The sequence below is a fragment of the Myotis davidii genome, unplaced genomic scaffold (genome assembly GCF_000327345.1).
Source record: "Myotis davidii unplaced genomic scaffold, ASM32734v1 scaffold70, whole genome shotgun sequence".
In the NCBI taxonomy this organism is placed as follows: Eukaryota; Metazoa; Chordata; class Mammalia; order Chiroptera; family Vespertilionidae; genus Myotis; species Myotis davidii.
In genome coordinates, this window is record NW_006282434.1 from 1997618 (window position 1) to 2019169 (window position 21552).

The window sequence follows — 21552 nt, forward strand, 5'->3', positions numbered from 1 at the left end:
GAAAAAGTCACCGTCATCTTGGGTAACTGCCCTTCTTTCTACAAGACAAAAGTGAAAAGAAAACAACAATCTGCCCCAAAACCAGGTCGTGTAGAGGAGAAATGCTGACTGACCTCCATCGGTTCGTGCACCCCTAATGCAGCTCTCAGCCCCCCCTGCAACCAGCAACTGACATGTCAATTCCAGCAGTGCAAGTCCCCTAAAGAAAAAGAATTTACCTTGGAGTCCAGCTGCTGCATGTATGACCAAAGATATTCTATATTGGCTCCGAAAGGATGGACATGAAGAAACGTTGATATGATGCCTGAATTAAAGAGACAAATATTGGACATTATTAAGAGGCAAATAAGAGTCTCATCTATGAGATGACATGTCATAATGTCACCTAACTCCAATGATGGTTTTGTCAGGCTAAGTTATTTATGGTCTTGCCATTTCTAACAAGCATTCAGTAACAGCCACTCTGAAGACAGTCACAGTAACATGACAGACAGAACTACCTCATGGATTATAGTAGTTGGAGAAGCTGGAGCCTGAGAGACGATGTAGATGAATAAAGGTATTGCTAAACAAAGGCTCCTGGAAGCATTTCAACTACCAATTTTATGCTTGATTTACCAATATAAAATTGTAGTTATTAGAAGGATAAAATTATCTCTTTTCTTTCCCTCGGTGGACTTTGTCGTGTGAAAAAGGCTCACACAGCTGTGTCAGAAATTACGCTGCCTCAAATTTCCCTGATAATTATAGCTGCTAGTTATGAAAAGTATTTAATCCATATTTCCCCTAACTGCCACTGAAGGAAGCATAAATCCTGTCTGAAGCCTTTGCTATTGCTCCCTGGTTGCTGCTGCTGTTTGAAGGGAGCCCGCTTGCTTTCTCCTCTCTGATGTAACTTACACGATCATTCAAAAGGTCCAGGAATGGATGGTTTGGTTGGAGTCTGATTATAGATCAGAAGGCTTTAAAAATAAATAAATAAATAAATAAATAAATAAATAAATAAATAAATAAGAAGGCTTTTCTAACGTGAAGAAAATCAACTGTCAACACTGTACTGATAAATGAAAAGCTTGATGTTGGTGTCAGGGCTGAAGTACAAGCATTGCCTTTCTACTCTCACTGCTCTCACATACAAAATCAAAGTAGAGGACATGAGGACCTTGCTTCCATTTGTTAGTTAAGAAACCGTGTTTGGATGACACCTGTTTAGTTCTCTGTTAAGCAGGCTTTGAGATGACTTAAATCTGAGGGTAAGCCCTCACATTGTTTCTTTGGAAGCTTTGATACTTGAAAGCCAAAGCAAAGGGACGCCCACCTTGTATGAAATGCGGTCAGGGAGAGCCCTAGACAAGAGTTCCTCATTCTTGTAGGAGGGCACCCTGTGAATAGCCGGTGGGTGACCTTGGGTTGATCTGGGGTAGGCTCTCATGGTGCCCTGGTCGCCTGTGTGATACTTGGAATCTCTGGGATGCCTGCCAGTTTATTCTGAAGCATCTGGATAAGCGCCCTCAAGCACCTGTCCTCAGAACCCTGCTTTTAGGTGGGCTGTATTGGTTTGCAGTGAAATGAGGAAGATAGAAATAATTCATTACATTTCTCCATAAGCTCAAAGCTCACTTTCAGAAGTGGACCTGTTTTTCTTGAGATATTAAAGCCCTACTATTTTATTCTGAGACCACATTCTTCCTTTTTTTTTTTTTTTTTTGCTAAAATGTCTTTTTATGAAATAATGGTGATGATAAAAGGTAATAATGGTAATATTAATATCTTTAGGTGGCAAATCGCCATTTTTAGTGTACTTAGTTGGCATTGTTTGATTCCTCTCCTACCGCTGGGTGCATGTGGGAAGGGCCAAGCTGTACATCCATGCCGGTTTTTCCCAGCACCAGGCCTGAGGACAGGTCAGCAGAAGTCCTAAGGCACCCCAAAATGCACCGCCCCTCTCTCACTCCACCAGCTGCCAGTTAGGCTCAGTCACTGAGAGAGCTGCATGAGGTAGGTTCACAGTGGGTTGCCAGGTAGAGGTGAGTGGTGTTCACCAGACTGTTAGCAGTTCAAACTCGGTGACAGCGCTGGGCCTGAGGCCACTCAGCCAATGTCTCCAGTTATACCAAGTCTAGCTGCCACCCACCGGGTGCTTGCACACCTTTGTGCTGGTGTGGGGTCTCAGGGAGTCATCAGGGGAGGCCAGCAGAGAGTGGGCCTACCCTGATTAGTGCTGTTTAAAGATCATCAGGTCTTGTGGTTTGTCACAGGGCCAATCCCTCCCACTCCCCTCTTTTTGTCTTGTGAACTTATAAACTTTTTTGTTTACCTGATGAGAACAAAATATCGAGTTGTACATTCAGTTTAGTCAGGGCAGTATTCTCTTTGAGTTGAATGAGAAATGGGATCCTACCAGAATATACTTCCCTTCCTCAGGCTGCTTGGAGTTTCATTCCACACTGTGTCACCTTGTATAGTTCTGGCTGAGATTAGCTTCCCCTACATCCACACTGGTTGCTAGTCTTCTGGGAAGCCCGGAAAACTGTGGGTCTATCAGCTCATTGGGGTGGAGGGTGGGGGGACGGGGAGGAGCAGCCCTAGGATGTCCAGGAACCTTAACACTGCAGAGGAACAGCTATCTCTCTAGAAACCAATGGAGGCCTGACTATAGCCAACTTGAAGTATTCTGGCTTCCTATAGCAGCCCATTCAAAGGCTCTAAGGGAGTAGGAGGAATGATGTTATGTGAAATCTGAGTCTTCCACAAGCCACAGGGCACAGTTGTCTGTGAGCAGTGCAGAGTGATAAAGCAACAATGGTAAGTGGAGGGAGGGAGGCTGTGAGTCAGTGGCAGGAGACTGATCAAACACTTGTGGTTAGAGCTGATGGTTCTCAGCACCTTGAGATGCTAAAAAGCTTAAAGTCCAAAAAGGAGTTTGGTCCACTTATTTGGTAAGTACTCTATTTGGGCCTTTCAGTAAATTTCTCCTTGTATCTGAAATGCCCTTGGAACTCCCTTGTTTATCCAGAGAAACTCCATGTATTGTTTCTTCTGACAAGGCACCTATAGCATAAGTAGCCCCTCTCTGTGTTTCTGATTTTAGTATGAATCACATTTCATTGTCATTAACTGCTTTCTTTCTCACTCATCTATGAACTTCTTGAGGTAAGAGATCATCTTGTCACCATTTCTTTGCTAATACAGTTCTTGTTATATGGCAGGCCAGTAATGCTCAAAACGTGGTCTCTGAAGTGCCTGCTTCGGTATCACCTCAAATTTTAGTTTCACAATACACAGAAGCTGTGCATGCGTGGCTAAAGATTCTGCCTTTTAAACAGGCTGCCTAGATCAGCGGTCACCAACCTTTCAGACCTCACGGGCCACCAGTTGTCTGCGGACCACCGGTTGGTGTCCACTGGCCTAGATAATGCCTTCCCACAATGAGGGTCATTTTTACAGAAAGTTCTTGACAAATGTCTGCTGATTTATTGATATGGGCATTTGTGTCTGGAAACAAGAGTTAGGTCACCTTTCATGTGAGGTTACAGTAAGAGGACAACTATCTATGAGGAAGTGAGCCCTCACAAGACACAGAATCTGCCATACCTTGATCTTAGACTTCCCAACTTCCAGAATTGTGAGAAATGCATTTGTTGTTTATAAGCCCCCACTCCACCTCCTCCAAAAAGATTTAGGTCAATGACTCATTCTTTATGGTCAGTAGTTTCTAGAGGAGAATACACTCCCCCAATTACTTTTCTCAGGCGCAACCTAAATATAGTCTCAACTCTATTCACTGAAAACGTCAAAACATCACCACTCAACCTTTATTAAGTGCATGTGCCTACATTGCATTCTACTTCCTAATATCCAGGTATTAGGGGGAACATTCCAATTCAGATGTAAACTGGTCTGTGCAGATGTGTGAAATCAGACAGTGATGGAAACCATGGTGGTGGTAGGGGGAGAGCTTGATGTAAAGAAGCATCTTGGTTACACATAATATGTATGTCCTGATCTGCAGAGGAGCCGGGCATATGTAAAGGGCGTGCCTGAGCAGGAAGACCTGGAGGATGCAGCCAGGCTTGGGGAAGTTCAGAAGAACAGCTGTTTTATAAGAAGAGTTATTGAGAAGGTTTGGACTGTATCTGGATGGGATTTACAATGATGACTGGCAATGACAGGGGGCCCAGGCTGCTGGGATTAGAAATCTATTGTAACAGAACAAATTAAAAAGCAAGAGAAGTTGGAGTGATACAAACCCAGAGTTTGTCTGTCAACATCTCTTCAAAGCCATTTGTCGCTCAATAAAAAAATTTTGACCCATTTTCCTTCAAAACAATAGCCAGTGGTTTCCAGCCAAACACAGCTCCAAAGCTTTGGTACTAAATCAAAAGTATTGACTCATTTTATCTCACACAAGTTCAATGTATGCCAAAACCAACATGTAAGCCATATGTGAAATGAAGGGTCATAGCATAGGCACCAGGCAATGTCAGGCTGCTCCAATGTGTCATGGGATATAAAATGCTACGCTGCTATGCCCCCATAAAAATACAATTCTTTTAGGTCCAATTATATGTCAACCTGTCTTCACAAGGAATGATTGCAAAATTATCCACAAATCACAATAATAAAGTGCTTTCTAAGGGCCTATCTCCTTTAGTTGAATTGGAACATAGCACTCTGTCCCATTAACTGCCAAGCAGAAAATCTGACAGAAAGTTGGAACTCCCAAGGGACTTAGGATTCAAATCTATAAAGCTTCAAATAATGTTACCAATGAAATCCCACTGCTCTTCTGTGATATGTACCTAATTGGTATGCTTAAAGACTCCAATTTTATAAAAATTGTCATGAGAATGTCTAGAAAGAATACATACTTTTGCTCAGATAAATTAGTGTCACAGATCATCACTAATAACTAGGATCACCTGTTGTTGGGAAGTTCTAGCCCTAGTTTGTTTGTTTTTTTAAATCCTCACTGGAGGATATATTTTTACTGATTTTTAGTGAGAGAGAGAGAGAGAGAGAGAAACATTGATCTGCCTTCCATATGTTCCCCAACTTCCAGAGATCGAATCTGCAACTAGGTATGTAACCTGACTGGGAATTGAACCTACAATTTTTTTTTTTCTTTTGGTGTATGGGATGATGCTCCGCCAATAGAGCCACCTGGCTCTGGCCTGGGCAAGCCTCAGTTTTATGTTCTCTGTAGATGGAAGCCATTTGAGTAGCTTATTTCTTACTCCCTCTTTACCTTATAGGCAATTAAGACAATCAAGATTTGTGCCACTGCATTTTTTTATATAACATTTGTCGGTCTCAAAGGGTATTGAATTATCTGAATATATTCACATATAGCATATACTATAGGCATCCAGATGTGATGAAGATTTTGCCTATAAGTATTTCCAATAGAGGGCAGGTTTTTGCTGTGCTCCTGGCCTTCCAGACTGACTGAGTAGGCCCAATGTCTTCCATATGGGACCTTCTAAGGGAAGATCCAGGGAAATTGCTAATAGTATTCCTGACTATAGACATATCAGAAGTCTAGGAAACTCCCAAAAATTCTATTTATAAATATTTGTTGGGGAGGGGGGGGGGAGTAGCTCCAGCACTAGAAACTCTTTTCTTTAACTAGGGCCAGAGTAGTTTGGGACGCATATTCTGACATTCTGTCCCTATCACAGTTCTTATCTAGATCCTAGAACCTGTAGGAGAGGTCTTTATTGTCTAATATTCAGGTATCTACAAAGTATGAATGGCCAAAGTCATTTAGCAGAGGGACTATTTAGAAGACGGTGTAAATAAACTGTGTTCTCCAAGTAGAACATAGAAGGAAAAGCTATCTGAAGTGAGAAGCAGAAAATAAAATAAAGAAAATAGAGGCCCATCCCCATGTTTTTTGAAACTTAAAGTGGTCTGTATTATTCAGACTTAAAACAAAGAGGGAAAGTGCACTGCTGGTCATCATGGGCTTTGCTCAGACCCTAAAAGCATCATGGGGGAAAATCACAACTTTGTCACACTGAGCTAAAGAGAAACAGTTGTCAGAGTTTGACATGTTTTCCAATAGAAGAAAAATCCAGTTGCTAAATCCATATGGGTTCATTTTGGGTTCTTGGAACCTGGTAGCACATCAGCATGTCTTATGAAACTGGTGCACGGCATGTTATTACAGCTGTATATCATCAGAGAGAAAAAATAATTGGTTTTCCTTGGAGTATCTCTAAGCTGATGTCATATTCAATAACCCTGTAGTTGAAAAATCTATATATGATGGATGAAGTTTGGACTGTCTTCTGAATTTATTCCTCCTGTGCCAGCTTCTCAAGCCCTGGTGTACCTGTCATTTTGAAGTGAGTGTATGTGGCATTTTGAAAATGCAGCCAGGTGCTCCTCCTGCCAGATAACGACCTAGAGAAGAACAATGTGTCTCATATGTACAGCAGTCTCATTCTTCACTCGTAACCGTGCCAAGGAGGAGCCCACACTGGGCCCAGTGCCAAGGTGCAGCTGGAATCAGTGCTGTGTCTCCAGGAGTGAGAATGGCAGCTGCTCCTTCTCTGGATTTGAGGACGTGGGAGAGTCTTAAACACAGTGGCTTCTAAGGTGGGGTTCCAGGCACATCACCAACACGTCCTCAGCAAGGACTCCTCCTTGTGAGGATAAGTACCATTACTGGATCTGCTGCTGATGACATCAAAAGAGAACTTTTAGAGCTTTGTCTCTGGTCCAGACAAAGAAAAAAAAATTAGTTGTATTTGGTGGGGCAACTGAATGTTGTTTTTTAAATTTTAATTTCTATTTTATTTATTTTTTAAGAGAATCTTTATAAGAGCTTATTTACCCTTAACTGATGATATATGCTAGGGAGCAAGATCTCAAATGCTCTCTGACTGAATTTTCTTTAGGTGAAAAGCAACTTCCTTCTTCTTTTCTCTTCCTTAAGAGGCAGCTTATTTTACTTATTTGGATTAACAGATCAAAATGGGCAGGCTGAGAAGCCTGGATTAGACTGTACTGGAGCAGCCTAGCACTGGTATTGATGTCCCTATATGGTCAGTGTGGGGTCCAGAACAAGTCACCGCAAGATCTGCTTCTGTGCTATGCAGATTGTTTTGACCTAAAGACAACATTAGCCACAGGCTCAGGAGAAACTTCTGCCCCAACACTTAACTACTTAGAAGAAACTGAATTATAGTCTTGGCTCATAAGAGATTATCAGCCATAATCTTTTCAACCCACCTACATGGCAGGGCAAACTTTTATTTACTAAACATCTGCTCTTCTTATCCTGCGACGACCCTTTGAAGACTCCAAGGTGCATTACATCATCCCTAGCTTAGAATGTCTTATATACCTCAACCCCCCTTTCCATCTGTCAACCTCTCCTGCATGTGGGGTCTCTGATGCTCTCATATGCAAGGTTCCCACACATACATATGTATTAAATTTGGTTACTTTCTCTTCTTGTAAGTGGGCTGAGGTCACCTCTGAAATAGGGTTGCTGTTCACTTGACCCCTCTCCCCAAAACACACAATCATACAAATCAACAGGTTCAAATCTGTGTTCACTTTAAGAACACTCATGAAACTGCACAGGCCTTCAGGGTATGCATATCCGCAAAGACACTGAAGGCTGTCACTATACAGAAGATGTGTGCCATTCCATCATTACAATGGTGGACTTGGTAGGTGTGCCCAGGCCAAACACTGGGGCTGGACACAGGGTTGGTGGCCTAAAAAGAGTGCTGCATTTTTGCTGCTTAAAAATGCAGAGAGAGCACTGCTGAGTTTACTCTCTGGTCATGGAGCACATCCAGGTGAACAAAGCTCCCAAGATGTGAGGTAGAACTTAGAGAGCCCGGTGGTGGATACATGAGTTCTCCCTGCTACAGTGAAAGGACTCTTACTGAAAAAGAGCAGGTTGTTCCTAAACCAGAGGAGGAGGTTGCACAGAAGAAAAAGATATCCCAGAAGAAACTGAAGAAACAAAAACTTATGGACTGAATGAATTCAGCATAAAATGAATGCTAATGAATGAAAGTAAAAGGGAAATTTTTTTTTTTTTGTCTGTTATTTTCTCTTGTTAATCTGTCTCATGTCTATTTGATTATTTGAGCAGCCAGAAGAACCTTAGGGGTAGAGGAGTTTGTTCCTCCCCGAATAGTTGGTCTGTGGCTGGAGCCTCACACTTACCATGAGGCTGCTGCAGGTGAGGGGCTCCTGGGGCGTCTGACACAGGCTGGCAGAAGCCCCAGCTACACTTCTATAAATGGACTAAGGGAAATGGGACTTTGGAAACCCAGGAATATAATTCCACGGAAATAAAACTTTCTACCTGTGGGGGCCTCCAGAAATGCTTATTCTAGCAGTACCCCCAAAACCCCACTCCCACTAGCAATGGAGAAAGACCACCCATGAACACTTTTCTCTGATAACAAAAGCTCCAAAATATGGCCAGGCAGAAATGTGGGCTGAACTCCATTAATGGCTATCAAACTGCTGCTAGCCTTCAAGGAAACTGTAAGCTAAAATGAGAATAGCTATTATGAGGAATGTGGCAATTAGGGAAGAAAATGAATAAAGTGAACTAAATAAAGTGAACCTTGATGAAGTTAAAACAAAGATTTTAGCTCAGCACTACCAAAGGCTGAATGGGCCAAGGTGATCCCCAGTTGGTCACCTAAGATTAAAGGGCTCCAAACAAGTCTGCTTAGAGTGGAGACATTTAAAAGACTGTAAGGAAGATACGGCAATGAGAAACCTGACCAGCAATCTCTGTGGGCAACAGTCAGGCTGGTTAAATGATACCAGATCCACAGTCCCTCGGCTTGACCCCTTGCTGGGGACTCAAAGCCTTTTTACTCAAAAGTGGGTAAAATGATCAGGAGATTGAAAAGAGAAATTCCCAGAAAGCCTTTATATGGGAATTCCTGAACTGTGGTACCAAAACCCACTGGTGAAGTCCTGACTCAGGCTACAATTAGAATAAAAGAATATGGACATGAAAGGATAAGATTATGAAAATTAAAATTGTAAGAGTGAAATGCTTCCTCTCTCTGGCCTTCAAGTTTGCTAATAGCTCCTGCTGTGCATATGCTAATTAACTAGAGCAGCCCCTCTGTCAGTGAAGAGGTGGGGAAACATCACTAAGTAATGACTCCAGAACCAACTCAGATCAGCAGGTGTCAATGGACTGACCAAGAACAAAGGGATTTAGAAATTTTGTGCTTTTCTTCAGCTCCTGGCTTTCTACAGTCCCCACCTACCTCTTCATCACCCATCCTCTCTTCCCCTGATACATAAGATGCCTGAATTTTTAGCTCTCTTATTTGCCCTAGCTGGTTTGGCTCAGTGGCTAGAGCTTTGGCCTGCTAACTGAAAGGTCCCAGGTTCATTCCAGTCAAGGACACATGAAGGTTGAGGCCTTGACCCCCCAGTGGGGGACTTGCAGGAGGCAGCCGATCAATGTTATTCTCTCTCATCATGGATGTTTCTATCTCGCTCTCCCTCTTCCTTCCTCTCTGAAATCAATAAAAACATATTTTAAAAAAAGATGGATTTGAGAATTAGTTCTCCCATCTTCTTGAGCTAGGCTTTCTCAATCAATAAACCTTTCCTTGCTCCCAAACTCTGATCTATTGAATTTGGCCTTTCTTTTGAAACACTGGGCACACAAACCTTGAACAGGCTTTATGTTTAAACAGGCTTTATGTTTTTTTTTTAAAAAAGTTATGTCTCCTGGCAGGTATGGCTCACTGGTTGAGTGCTGACCCCTGAACTAGGATAGGAGATCATGGTTCAATTCCTGGTCAGGGCACATGCTCAGGTTTACGCCCCAGTAGGGGGCATAAAGGAGGCAGTCAATCAATGATTCCCTCTCATCATTAATGTTTCTATCTCTTCCCTCTCCCTTCCTCTCTGAAATCAATAAAAATGTATTTTAAAAAAGTTATGCCAACTTTGGTTGATTGCATCTCTTTTACTTGATTGTATTACGGAAAAAGACATTGTGTCTCACTGGGGAACCAGGACAGAAAGCCCATCAGTTCTTTCTGTGGCTGTCAGAGGGAAGGCTCTAGAACAGTGATGGCGAACCTATGACACGCATGTCTGAGCTGACACGCAAACTCATTTTTTGGTTGATTTTTCATTGTTAAATGGCATTTAAATATAAAAAATAAATATCAAAAATATAAGCCTTTGTTTTACTATGGTTGCAAATATCAAAAAATTTCTATATGTGACACGGCACCAGAGTTAAGTTAGGGTTTTTCAAAATGCTGAGACGCCGAGCTCAAAAGGTTCGCCATCACTGCTCTACAAAGTAGTAACCTTTGTACCCTCTTGGGTCCAAGGACTTTTAATAATGCTAGAAATGTTAGGTTTGATGGAGCAATTGAGTTGATACCCTTCCCCAGGGAACTGGCTTTCCAGGTCATTTCACTATGGACATTCCCTTTGCTGAAGACCACATTCACTGGTGGTGACTACATTCCATTCCCTCCCCTCCGGGTATGCATAAAGAAGTCTCCGCCCAGAAAAATCCCCGCCCAAAGTCCTTTAAAAGCCGAGGACTCCCCTCACTGGGTGCTGGAGCCATCCAGGCCCAGCCACTTAGTGTGTGAATGATCGAATAAATTCGTAATCCCTCACCACTCTGGCCTCGTGTATTCCTCCTTTGGTGACCAAACAAGAAATATTTACTATATGCCCCAGCTGAAACCTGACAATATATTTGAAAGGATTTACCAACTTTTTGATTAGAAACTTGGCCAAATTGGAAACTAATGTCAGGGCCTGATAAGAAATCTACATAGGGGGAAAGAAAGCTTCCAAAAATGGGTGGATGAATTTGTCAGTCCTCTGCCAGCATTTAGGTGGCAACCCATTTCTTCAGGTATAACAAAATAGCTGCCCTTTTTATTTTCTACAAATGAAGTCTTTACAAGGCCAGAGTTGTGTCTCTAGAAACAACTCAAAGCCGACCAATTCCTTTTTTATTCCCCAAACCTACCCTATTCATCTCAAAAGGCTTACAAATATTGGCTTTTTGAAACCAAAGTCCTTCTAGGAGGTGCTCACATTTCTTTCCCTGTACCTTTGAGATGTAAATTCCAAGAACTCTTATCTGAGCCATCTTTTAAAATGCAAATTTCAGGGAGGTAATTCTTAATAAAAGAAGAAAAGAACAGTCATCTGAGCAGATCAATTTAATTTACTCAAACTGTTTTTTGTTTTTTTTCTAAATTAGTGACGTTTGTTTTATGGCTAAAATATCTGTGTGTCTCTATGTTAATGTGTATTACAGTATTTTCTACCTCTGCATGGTATTGTTGATTTATTTTAAAAGAGCTCTATTATATTGCTTAAACAAGCTTTTATATGAAAATTCTTAAAAATATAATAAAAACTAACCCAAGTGCTTTTCAGAATCATGTGATCTGGAAATATATGTGATATTAAAGTTAGTTTTGAGTTTAATTTGTATGAATAGGCATATCTCTTGAATCATCAGCATTAAATACTACTTTTGTTCTACCTGGGTTTCTGAAAGGACAGAACAGGACTGATGGCTGTGTTCCTAACCCCTCTTCCAAGAAAAAGCCGCAGAATGTATCAGTTACTCAGCCTGCCCTTATCTCGGCCAGTGGGAAATCAGGGAAAACTAGCCCAAGGCCAAAAGTATGCTAGCCACGCCCCCTGTCTTTGTGTAACCAGACCCTATCAGCGGTGGGCAAACTATGGCCCTCGGGCCGGATTCAGCCTTTTGAAATGAATAAAACTAAAAAAAAAAAAAGACCGTACCCTTTTATGTAATGATGTTTACTTTGAATTTATATTAGTTCTGGGCTCTCTTGCACCCTATCGCTGCATTGGTAGGGGAGGCAGAGGGACCAAGCCTCTATGCGTTTGCATCGGACTCGGCACTCCCTGGTGATGTCCTTTGGGGGATCTTGAAATCTGTGCATAACATTTCTTAAATAAGTTGATATCTCTGTTGCAAGATTTATCAGCAAAAAAATTGGTTTGATGAAGTTTTCACAAGTAATCTAATCTTAATTGTTAGGAACAAGTAAATTAGATAAATGTAAATAGGATAAAGGTTTTTAGGTAAACTCTCCAGCAACAATTATATTGTTAAAAGTTCTTTCTTAAATCTCTTTGGTAACCTGAAATTATAAAGTTTTGTTAGCTACCTAAATTAAATGATGTATATTCATTGACTGCCTAGACCATTTCCAAATAAAATCGAATAATGAAACATTAATTACTGAACATAGATTTATCTACTTTCTGCTTATTATAGAGGAACTAAAGATATTTGGGTCTAATATCATTGTAATTAATTAGGTGTTAATAACAGAAAAGGAGCAAAGAGAAGACCAAATATTATAGGCATGTCATTTGGGCAGCTTCGCCAGGAAACTACAACTTCACACATCCCAGGGATCCGATGGAGGGGAGATAGTCACATGCCCAGTAAAGTTGGGGTGACATAGGGAAGGTACTTGTTTGTCAGTCACACCTGAGAACAGGTCACTGGGCAGAATAGGCTTGGCCACTGCAAGGGCGTAACATGTGAAATATTTAGTCCCCTAACAAAGGAGTTTGCTCTATTGTGCTCTTGGTTTCTCTTGGCTTTCTTGGGACGGTTGTTGCTTCGGGCATGTTCTCTTGGCTCTCCTACAATCTCCCCCACGGTCCAGGTCATGTGGACCCCACATGCAATGGACTAATGGACTGCACCCAGCCTGATACTGAACTGGACCCAGCTGCAGCATGGAAAGGAACTCTGGACACTGGCTTTGCTTTTAGCTCTACTGAAACCCCAGCTACACTTCTTCCGTGACTGGAATGGGACTTTAGATAGCCAGGAATGTAATTTTGGAAAAAAAAAAAAAGCTTTCTACCATATCTCACCCGCCCGTGGGAGCCTCCAGAAATGCTTATTCCAGCAGCACCTCAAGATCCCCACTCCCAATAGTAACAGGAAAGTCCACCCATGCTTTTCTCCAGTACCAGGTCCATTAGCAATAATGTCTAGTGAAACATTAAAAAATGTGCTATAAGGAAATATATTTTTAGAAAATTTTAAATGTGTTTATAAATGTACCAACCTAAAAAATACTGGTATAACAGATAATACACAATTATTTACTTCTTAGTTTTCACTAGAAATTAAGTTTTTTTAAGGTTATAAATTTTGATATATGTTAATTAAAGCTACAGAAATGAAAAGTAATAGGGAAAAGAACTGTATACAGAAAAATACTGTATGTTTTGGCTTTTAGAAAATGGTATGAGATATGAAGATGTGTTTTCGTTAAGGGAAGTGAAATAATTTTGTCCTGGTTATTTCTGAATATGTGTGTATGTACTAAAAGGGACACAGAAAGTTTTAGAAAGTTTATGAAAAATAAATGTTGAAAAAGGAAGTTTTATGTGTGGTGAATAAGACTGAAATTTAATCAAGTAAATGAATTTAAATATCACAAGTAAGGTGATACAAAATCAGAGTCTGGTTCTCTGAGAAAAGGACTATTGGTCTGCTGCTGATACCGTGAAAACACAGACAGCCACGATTCTGTGCTTTATCATGATAATTTCTGTTTTATATTGTCTCAATCAGGTCCTTGATTACTTAGGAAAATTGAACCCCCTCAGTAGTAACAACTAAGTTTTGCTAACCATTATGTAAACTTCTGTATTTTCTTCAAAAATTTTCATTGCCACTTTGGTCACATGAATACGTAAGTATCACTTCATAATGACTTATGATCCTATTTTGTCAAATGTTCAAACATCTTTATATATTTTGACAAACTTCCCAAAATTTAAATTATAAATAAGAGTATTGACCAGGGAATGATTTTGAGGTGTTCCAGAAGGGTCCCTGGAATACCTCAAAAAATCTGTTTTCTCTTCTTATAAAAGAGAAATGTTAAACAAATTAGGCTTATTTCGGTGTGTTGAAATTACATGGGAAGCATTATCAAATAAAAAAAATAACACTGAGCCTTCTTTATGTTATAAATGTTCTAGAAATATATGTAAAATTGCTGAAAATCTGAAATGTCCTGAATCAAGATGTTTGTCATCAAAATTGAGGGACACACTAAAACAACTGAACCTCAGTCTCAGATTGTGGCACTCGGGGATGAAGGCCATCCTGATGTCCTTGTGATATGGCAACACTCTGCTCCTGAATCATAGAAATTAAGATGGGTAAACAGTGACTGTAAATGACATGAACACTTGGGGCTACGGGAAAGCCAGGACAGCTGCATGGTTCTAAGCGGCTCCCTGGCATTTTTTCCAGTTTTTACTGGTACATTCCTTCATCCACTGTAGTACATTTGGGCTGGACTTTGTTCAATTGCCGCTTAGTCCGGGTTAACAGTATATTCTTGTTGTTGTGTGAATGTTTTCCTAGATGAGCTGAAGCTTTCCTCTGCCACAAGGCTGATGTCCTCACAGAGGCAAAGAAACTATTAAACTATTAGAAAAAGTGTTTTCCCACTGGGGTGTACCTTCCAAAATCTTTAGTGAGTGCGGCACCCACTTCACTGAGAAAAACGTATGAGCTTTGGTGAACAACCTTGCAAACTTCTTGGAATTATCATTGGCCATATCACCCTCAATTTTCAGGCAAGTTGATAGAACTAATGGAAAACTAGAATCAGGCAAACCAAGTTTAATTACACAGGATAGAATGGACAGATAAGAAGGGTCATAATTCTACGACTTTTTACTTAAAATATTGCTAATTTTTAAAGTATTGTTTTCCAGATACAGAATTTTTTCTTCTTTACACCTTTGTTATGTTTCTCTCTAAATGATCCCTCCAGACTTTGCAAACTCAATAATTGAGTAATTTTATTTTCATGGCATATAGCCTCTTCAGTAGTAACAACTAAGTTTTGCTAACCATTATGTAAACTTCTGTATTTCCTTCAAAAATTCAAATATATATATTGCATATGTTCAATAGGAAACTGTTCTCTTAATAACAGGACACAATTGGAAACTAGATATATTACAAGGCTTTGATTGGAATGTCATATTTGAGAGAGAAATGCCTAAGCTCATATATGACTAGAAAGCTTTAAGGAATTAAGACTGACTTTGAAAGCCAATAAAAACAGTCAATTAAAAAAGGTACCAGCTTGAAAAAACAGTCTGGTACCTTGCTAACCGTGGTTCACCATAGTCTTTCCAGATAAGGAATGAAAGTTGCTTCCTGGGAGATGCAAAGAAAGAAACTCAGGATATTTTGGGAACCCCGAGAAGAAAGGAATTAACCCCAAATCTAGAGTTAGTGTAGGCAAGGTCTGATGGCTAGTATGCAGCTTGGCTTCTTAGCTTCGAGAGAACTTTAAAATTCAGTCTGAAGATTCCTTCCAAAAAAGTCCAGCAAAGACAATTTAAGAGAGCCTATGTGGTTGATTACTATTCTTGCTGGACCTATATCAGGACAAGTTTATTGAAACTAGACTTACTTTGCAAATAAATTCGTTTCCATTTGGCTATCTTTGACAAAAAATGAGGGTCATTTTAGAGAGAAAATTGTTTCAATAGAAACTATAATATACCTCTGTGGATATTAGGTTCTAGCGCTGTTTATCATCTTTTCAGTTAAAAAAATTTTTTTCTGCCTATAAACTAAACTGGATCCTGAATTTTTATATTTTTCTTAAATATCTGGCTGCAGTTCTCCAAATTAACATTTTCATTTTCCCATCCATTGACTCAGCATCATTGGGTACTGAAATTGCCTGTTTGCCAAGGCCAGGCAAGCTAAGGTGGGAAACGTAGATGTCGGAGAAATCATCACAACAATTCATCTATGTACAATCTTTGTTCCTGCTACAGAAAGATCACCACAGACAGTCAAACGTCGGACCAGGAAAATCTATCAGACTGTCACTCCTATGCTAACGCCATATGAAGATGATTCAAAACAGGCAACTAGAAATCTCAATCACCTGCCTTCAGGACTCAGAAACTGAGATTATAGTCTGCTCTAAACATGAAACTTTGTTTTTCCTTTGTTTCCATAGAGAGGCCTCTGACTAAATACCTGACTATTTGCACCATAGGCTTAACCTTGGCAGCCTATTTGCCTCACTGCCTCCTGAAATGAGACATAACTGTTTACCTGAACTGAGCTTTCCTCAAGTCTGAGACTGGTTCAATGACATATAGAACAATCTAGCAACCCAACTTCTGCAGTGTCAGACTTCCAGGAAGTTTCAGATAAAAGTCAGCCTAAGATGTGCTTCTGTGCTATGCAGATTGTTTTGAGCTAAAGGCAATTTTGGCCACAGGCTCAGGAGAAACTCTGCCCTCAACCCTTCTGTGCCTAGAAGAATTTGAATTAGAGGACTTACCCTTAGGAGATTATCAGTGACAACCTTTCAACCCACCTTCATGGCAGGGCAAACTTTTATTCACTAAACATCTGCTCTTTCTTTATTCTGCCATGACCCTTTGAGTCCCCCAAGACGTATTTCCACACCCCTAGCTCAGGATGTCTTATATGCCTCAATCCCCCTTTCCATGCCAACCTCTCTTGCATGTGGTGTCTCTGACTCTCCCAGGTAAGCAGGGTTCCCATTCACGTGTATGAATTAAGTTTGGTTATTTCTCTTGCTAATATGCCTCATGTCTATTTGATTATTAGACCAGTCAGAAGAGCCTTGAGGATAGAGGAAAGTTTGTTCTTCCCCCATGGCAGCATTATCGGTCTGGCCTCAGGACATGGCCTCTCTTAAGCCTGGGAAATCTGGCTTGGTTTGGTACTTTTGGACTGGACACAACCTGGCCTTTAGTTAGAAGTGATGTGTTCCGATTTTGAAATTCAGATGCTTAACATGTGGGATGCAAATTAATCTGTCTTCCTGTACTCAGTTTGATGTCGGACAAACAACTAATATACATGGTTACAGAAGAGCAAACCCCCATTGATTTGTACATTCCTAACTTGAAAGGTATGCAATGTAATCTCACCTCTGCCCAGAAGGCAACGCTGTTTAAATTGTTAACATGTTGGAGGTGAATTGCTTGAATATTTTTAATTGAATTACCTAAGAATTACTTAAAAAAAAAAAGATGAGGAAAACAGAATATCCTTACCAATTAGTAGAGCTTCTTTCTCTGATTTTAAGCCTTGACTTCTTTTCTCAATGTTGTTCTCTCGGTCTTGGTTGACCAAAGCGACTGTCAACACATTGATTTCCTATAAAATTAAAAAACAAATAGATATTTATGTAGATTTTGTGCATTTCAGTAAAAGCACTAGGTCCCTTAAACTCTAAAAAAGAGGTCATCACTTACATTTATAACTGTAGATCAATTTTTATAAGTAATTGCTCTATTTGCCCAGCGGTAGAAAATAATTCTAGAACTTAGTCTCCTGACTACAGCTCCCAGAAAACCAAGTAATTCTCTGCAAAAATGGCAATTTGGTGCAAATTATCTTAGGTTTCTGTCCATGTTCTTATTTACTAACTATTACCAAAAATGATATGTGATTGTAGCGACTTTAACAAGTTTTATTTCAAATATGACAAATTTTTTGAAAAGCATACACAGGCTGATTTATAATTCTATGCCAGTGTGTGTGTGTGTGTGTGTGTGTGTAAGTTTAATTATCAGAGACCTGCATATATGGGGCGGTAGAATCATTAGGGTAGTTGAATCCTGTTGGGGGGAAATTTCTTACTGATAGATAGGTTTCAAGGAAGAATTAGTATATTGAGCAAAGAGTTAAGGATGATGTTCTAATAGATAGTAGGGGATCTGCCAGAGGACACGGGATAGGTAGGTAGGAAGGAAGGAGAACTTAGAAAGTCTGGGCAAATGGTTTGGCAGGTGTTACCAGGACTGGAACTGGCTATAGGATATTTAGCTAGTTACTGAAAATTAACAAAATTGGCCAGGTAAAAGAATACAGGAGATTGTTGGGAATAATGTTGAGCATATAAAGAACACAAGGCCCATCTGAAGGCATTCAAATAAAAAAGAGAAGGAAAAAATAACCCTCAGTGCATGCCAATTAATATAGATCTGTGAGCTGACTTTAATTTATGATCTACTACTTTGTAAATCAGGGATAATCATAAATTCCCAGGAAAGAAGGTCCTGTTGAAAAATTGCAGTTACTAAAGCACCATTTGTTGAGCACGTTGGAGGCTTCTCTAAAGGTCACACTTACCTGCTGAAGACTGAGTGATCAGGTCTGAGTGAAAGGTGAAGATCGGTAAGGTAAAGGACGGGGGAACCAGTGCTGTGGCAGGTCACAGGGAAGGTTTTGGTTGACTAGCGGGTACCAACTGGGGCCGGAGGCTGGTGGTAGGAACGTGCCCATGAGGACAGGGGTCAGAAAGTTTTGGGGAATGGGCTAAGGAAAGTGTGGAGCCAGAGCAACGTAAAAGGTCATTAGAGAAGAAAAATGTCTGGTAGCAAATGGACAGTTGCCAAAACGCCTCACAGTAGGGACAGATGCACCATAACAGTGAACACAAAGGTAGCACATTCTCAAGGACATCAGAGGACACACCAGTTTATGCTTCATATTTAATTCTGGAGAAAACATGGTCCAATTCTTAAGTCCTATCTTAAGAGTTTCGTGTTCCCTACATAGGATGTTCTAACTTATCTAGTTAGTAATTGGGCAACACATTTTACTGGGACATTGGATCATGAGTTAGCAAGGCTTGTCCCTTTCTTAAAAATTCACCGTCCTTATTACTTCCTCCCATCCCAAATCTTGAGACAGTGGAAGGAACATGAGAATGGGAAAGGTTCATTATTAGAAATACAAAAACTATGAAGATCCTTTTTATTTATCCCATTAAAATCCTCTTCTAATAGAGCTAATATGCCTGGAAGAATGATATATCTACTAGATGTTCTGGAAAAGGTTCCAGATGCATAGAAACTGAAAACTGGGCATGGATAAGAGTGGAGGGGGCAGGAGGGGAGGGAGGTTACTAAGAACAAATTGTTAAGGGTGTGCAAAGTACACAGAGGGAAAGAACTCTGGGATTGGGGTATCAAGAGTTTCCTTGCAGTGAGGTCAACAGGATTATGAAATCGAATTCTAAGGAAAGTGGCAAAAACATCATTCACCTTCAGACTGAGAAGCACTCGAGACTAGAAATGCACAACAGGTAACAGCTCTGCACTGGGGAGAAGAATGGACAAGATTATCTAATAAGTCTTCTCTCTTACCTTTGACTGTAATTTCTGTGACAGCTAGAAGAAATCATTAAAGGGCTGGAAGAGGTTTTCAATAACTAGAAACTAGATTTCATGGCTTTTTTTTTTTAACACTTCTTAAAGGGTTAGCTACTTGAAGTCAGAAATTTCCCCTCCAAGTGTCCTTACCAATTACTTTGAGAAATGATACTTTTCAGGAAAACTCTTTTTCAATAATTTATTGAGCTAGAATTGTACTTTGTTGTTGTTTTGTTTTTGTCCCTCTCTACCCACCCAGGACCCCAAGAACCAAGAATAATGGTTTCCTGATATTATAAAATCCTTTCATTATTCCCTTCATTTCATTATTCCTGTGGCCTCCTTAACTTTGGTGTGGTTTGCTCTCTACCGCAAAGCTTCTTGAACATGGGGTGTCTACCCACTGTGTCTACTGCCTCATCACTTGAAATCTCAGCTTTCTCATCAGTCACACCAGGAAACTATCCTTTAAAAGATTTTCAGTGACTTCTGTATTTTCTCAGCCCTCTTACCATGTGATACTTGACATCAGCACCTCTTAACCATCTGTATCACTTGCTTCTGTTACATAAGATGTCCTGGTCTTTTTCTTCCTAATTTTTTTTAGCCTTCACTGGCTTTTTCACTCCCTCTGCTGGCCCAGCATACATGGAGAAGGTAGCTTTCTTCTTCTTATGATCTAACTTTGGTACTTGCCCAAGGTCAGTCACCAACTTTTCTTCTCTTTTCCCTTTTATCAGAATTCTTTTATTTTCATGGGTTCAATTATCATCACACTTAACTTTTTAACTGTGTCTTATCATCACCTGACCATTGGGCTTGTCTGCTTGAATCGATCACTGCCCAGTTCAAATTCAAAGTGAGAGTGGGTAGGGGAGACAGACTTTAGCTGTGGCTCTTTCGCTAGGAACTGGCTGACCTTGGGCAATCCCTCTCCTTCTTAATTGCACTTTCACACACAGTACAAGCCCCGTATCTCTCAGAGGCATTTATTCCAAGCTACTTACAAGGTTCCCTTATCTCAGCACATTTCCTTTGTCACTTATGTAACAGTTGATCGCTTACATGGTTAGACAGAACTGACTTTCACTGGAGTTTGTTTTTTCAACAGAACCAGCAATTCCTTTAGGGCAGTCACAATACCTGACAAGGTGAAGCAGCATGGCCAAGTGGAACTGTGTTCCGATTCTGTTGCTGTTCTTTATGTGTCAGGTAGGGCATCTCTTAACTCCCTCTCATGTAAGATATGCATAATAACCTATGCCTGTCTACTACCCAGAGCTACTGTGAGGACCAAATGTCAAACGTGAGATGGTGTTTTTGAAAATTGCAAGCATCTATGAATATATTGTGGCATCATTATTACCAATATTATTCACAGGACTGACTGGATAATAACAGCTGCATAATACATACTTGCGGTACAGAATCCATGTAAAAAGTATGTATTAAACTTTGACTGCAATCAACTATACTAATAAAAGGGAAATATGCTAATTAGACCAGGAGGCCTTCCGGGAGACCTTCCCGATGTCCTTCCGGACAAAGCCATGGTGGCAGAGGCAGTTAGGGGCAATCAGGCTGGCAGGGGGGTCAGTTGGGGGTGAGGAGGAAAAAAAAATAAAAAGTAATATGCTAATTAGACCAGGAGACCTTCCAGACGTCCTTCCAGACAAAGCCATGGTGGTGGGGCTTAGGCAGAGGCAGTTAGGGGCAATGAGGCCAGGAGGGAAGGGCAGCTGTGGGTGATCAGGCCAGCAGTCAGGGAGCAGTTGGGGGCAAACAGGCCAGCAGTGGGGGGGCAGTTGGGGGCGAGCAGGCTAGCAGGAGGGCAGTTGGGGGTGAGCAGGCTGACAAGGGGGGAAGTTGGGGACAAGTAGGCTGGGGGGGCAGTTGGGGGTGATTAGGCCAGCAAGCAGAGTGATGAGGGGCAATCAGGCAGGCAGGCAGGCAGGCCAGCAGTTAGGAACCAATGGTCCCAGACTGCAAGAGGCAGTTTAGGCCCAATCCTGCAGGGATCCATGTAGGACTGGGCATAAACCGGCAGTCGGACATCCCCTGAGGGGTCCCAAATTGGAGAGGGTGCAGGCTGGGCTCAGGGACATCCCCGTGCATGAATTTTGTGCACTGGGCCACTAGTCTATCTATATATATATAAAAGCCTAAGCAACCGAACAAACAACCAGTCGCTATAATGTGCACTGACCACTAGGGGGCAGATACTCAATGCAGGAGCTGCCCCCTGGTGGTCAGTGCGCCCCCACAGCCAACCTCAGTCCCTCACACAGTCACACAGTCCCTCCCCCCCGC

At 40.9% G+C, this 21552-nt stretch overlaps 1 protein-coding gene across 1 annotated transcript in view; it reads right to left on the reverse strand.

Moving 5' to 3' along the window:
* ENOX1 (ecto-NOX disulfide-thiol exchanger 1) overlaps positions 1–21552 on the reverse strand; it is a 271625-nt gene that overhangs the window by 12798 nt on the left and 237275 nt on the right. Inside the window, exons 14-15 of the mRNA XM_006752974.2 lie at positions 17137–17239; positions 219–304 (exon numbers count right to left, since the gene is read on the reverse strand). Of these exons, the coding sequence (XP_006753037.1) occupies positions 219–304; positions 17137–17239 (189 nt within the window). The remainder of the gene's footprint in view (positions 1–218; positions 305–17136; positions 17240–21552) is intronic.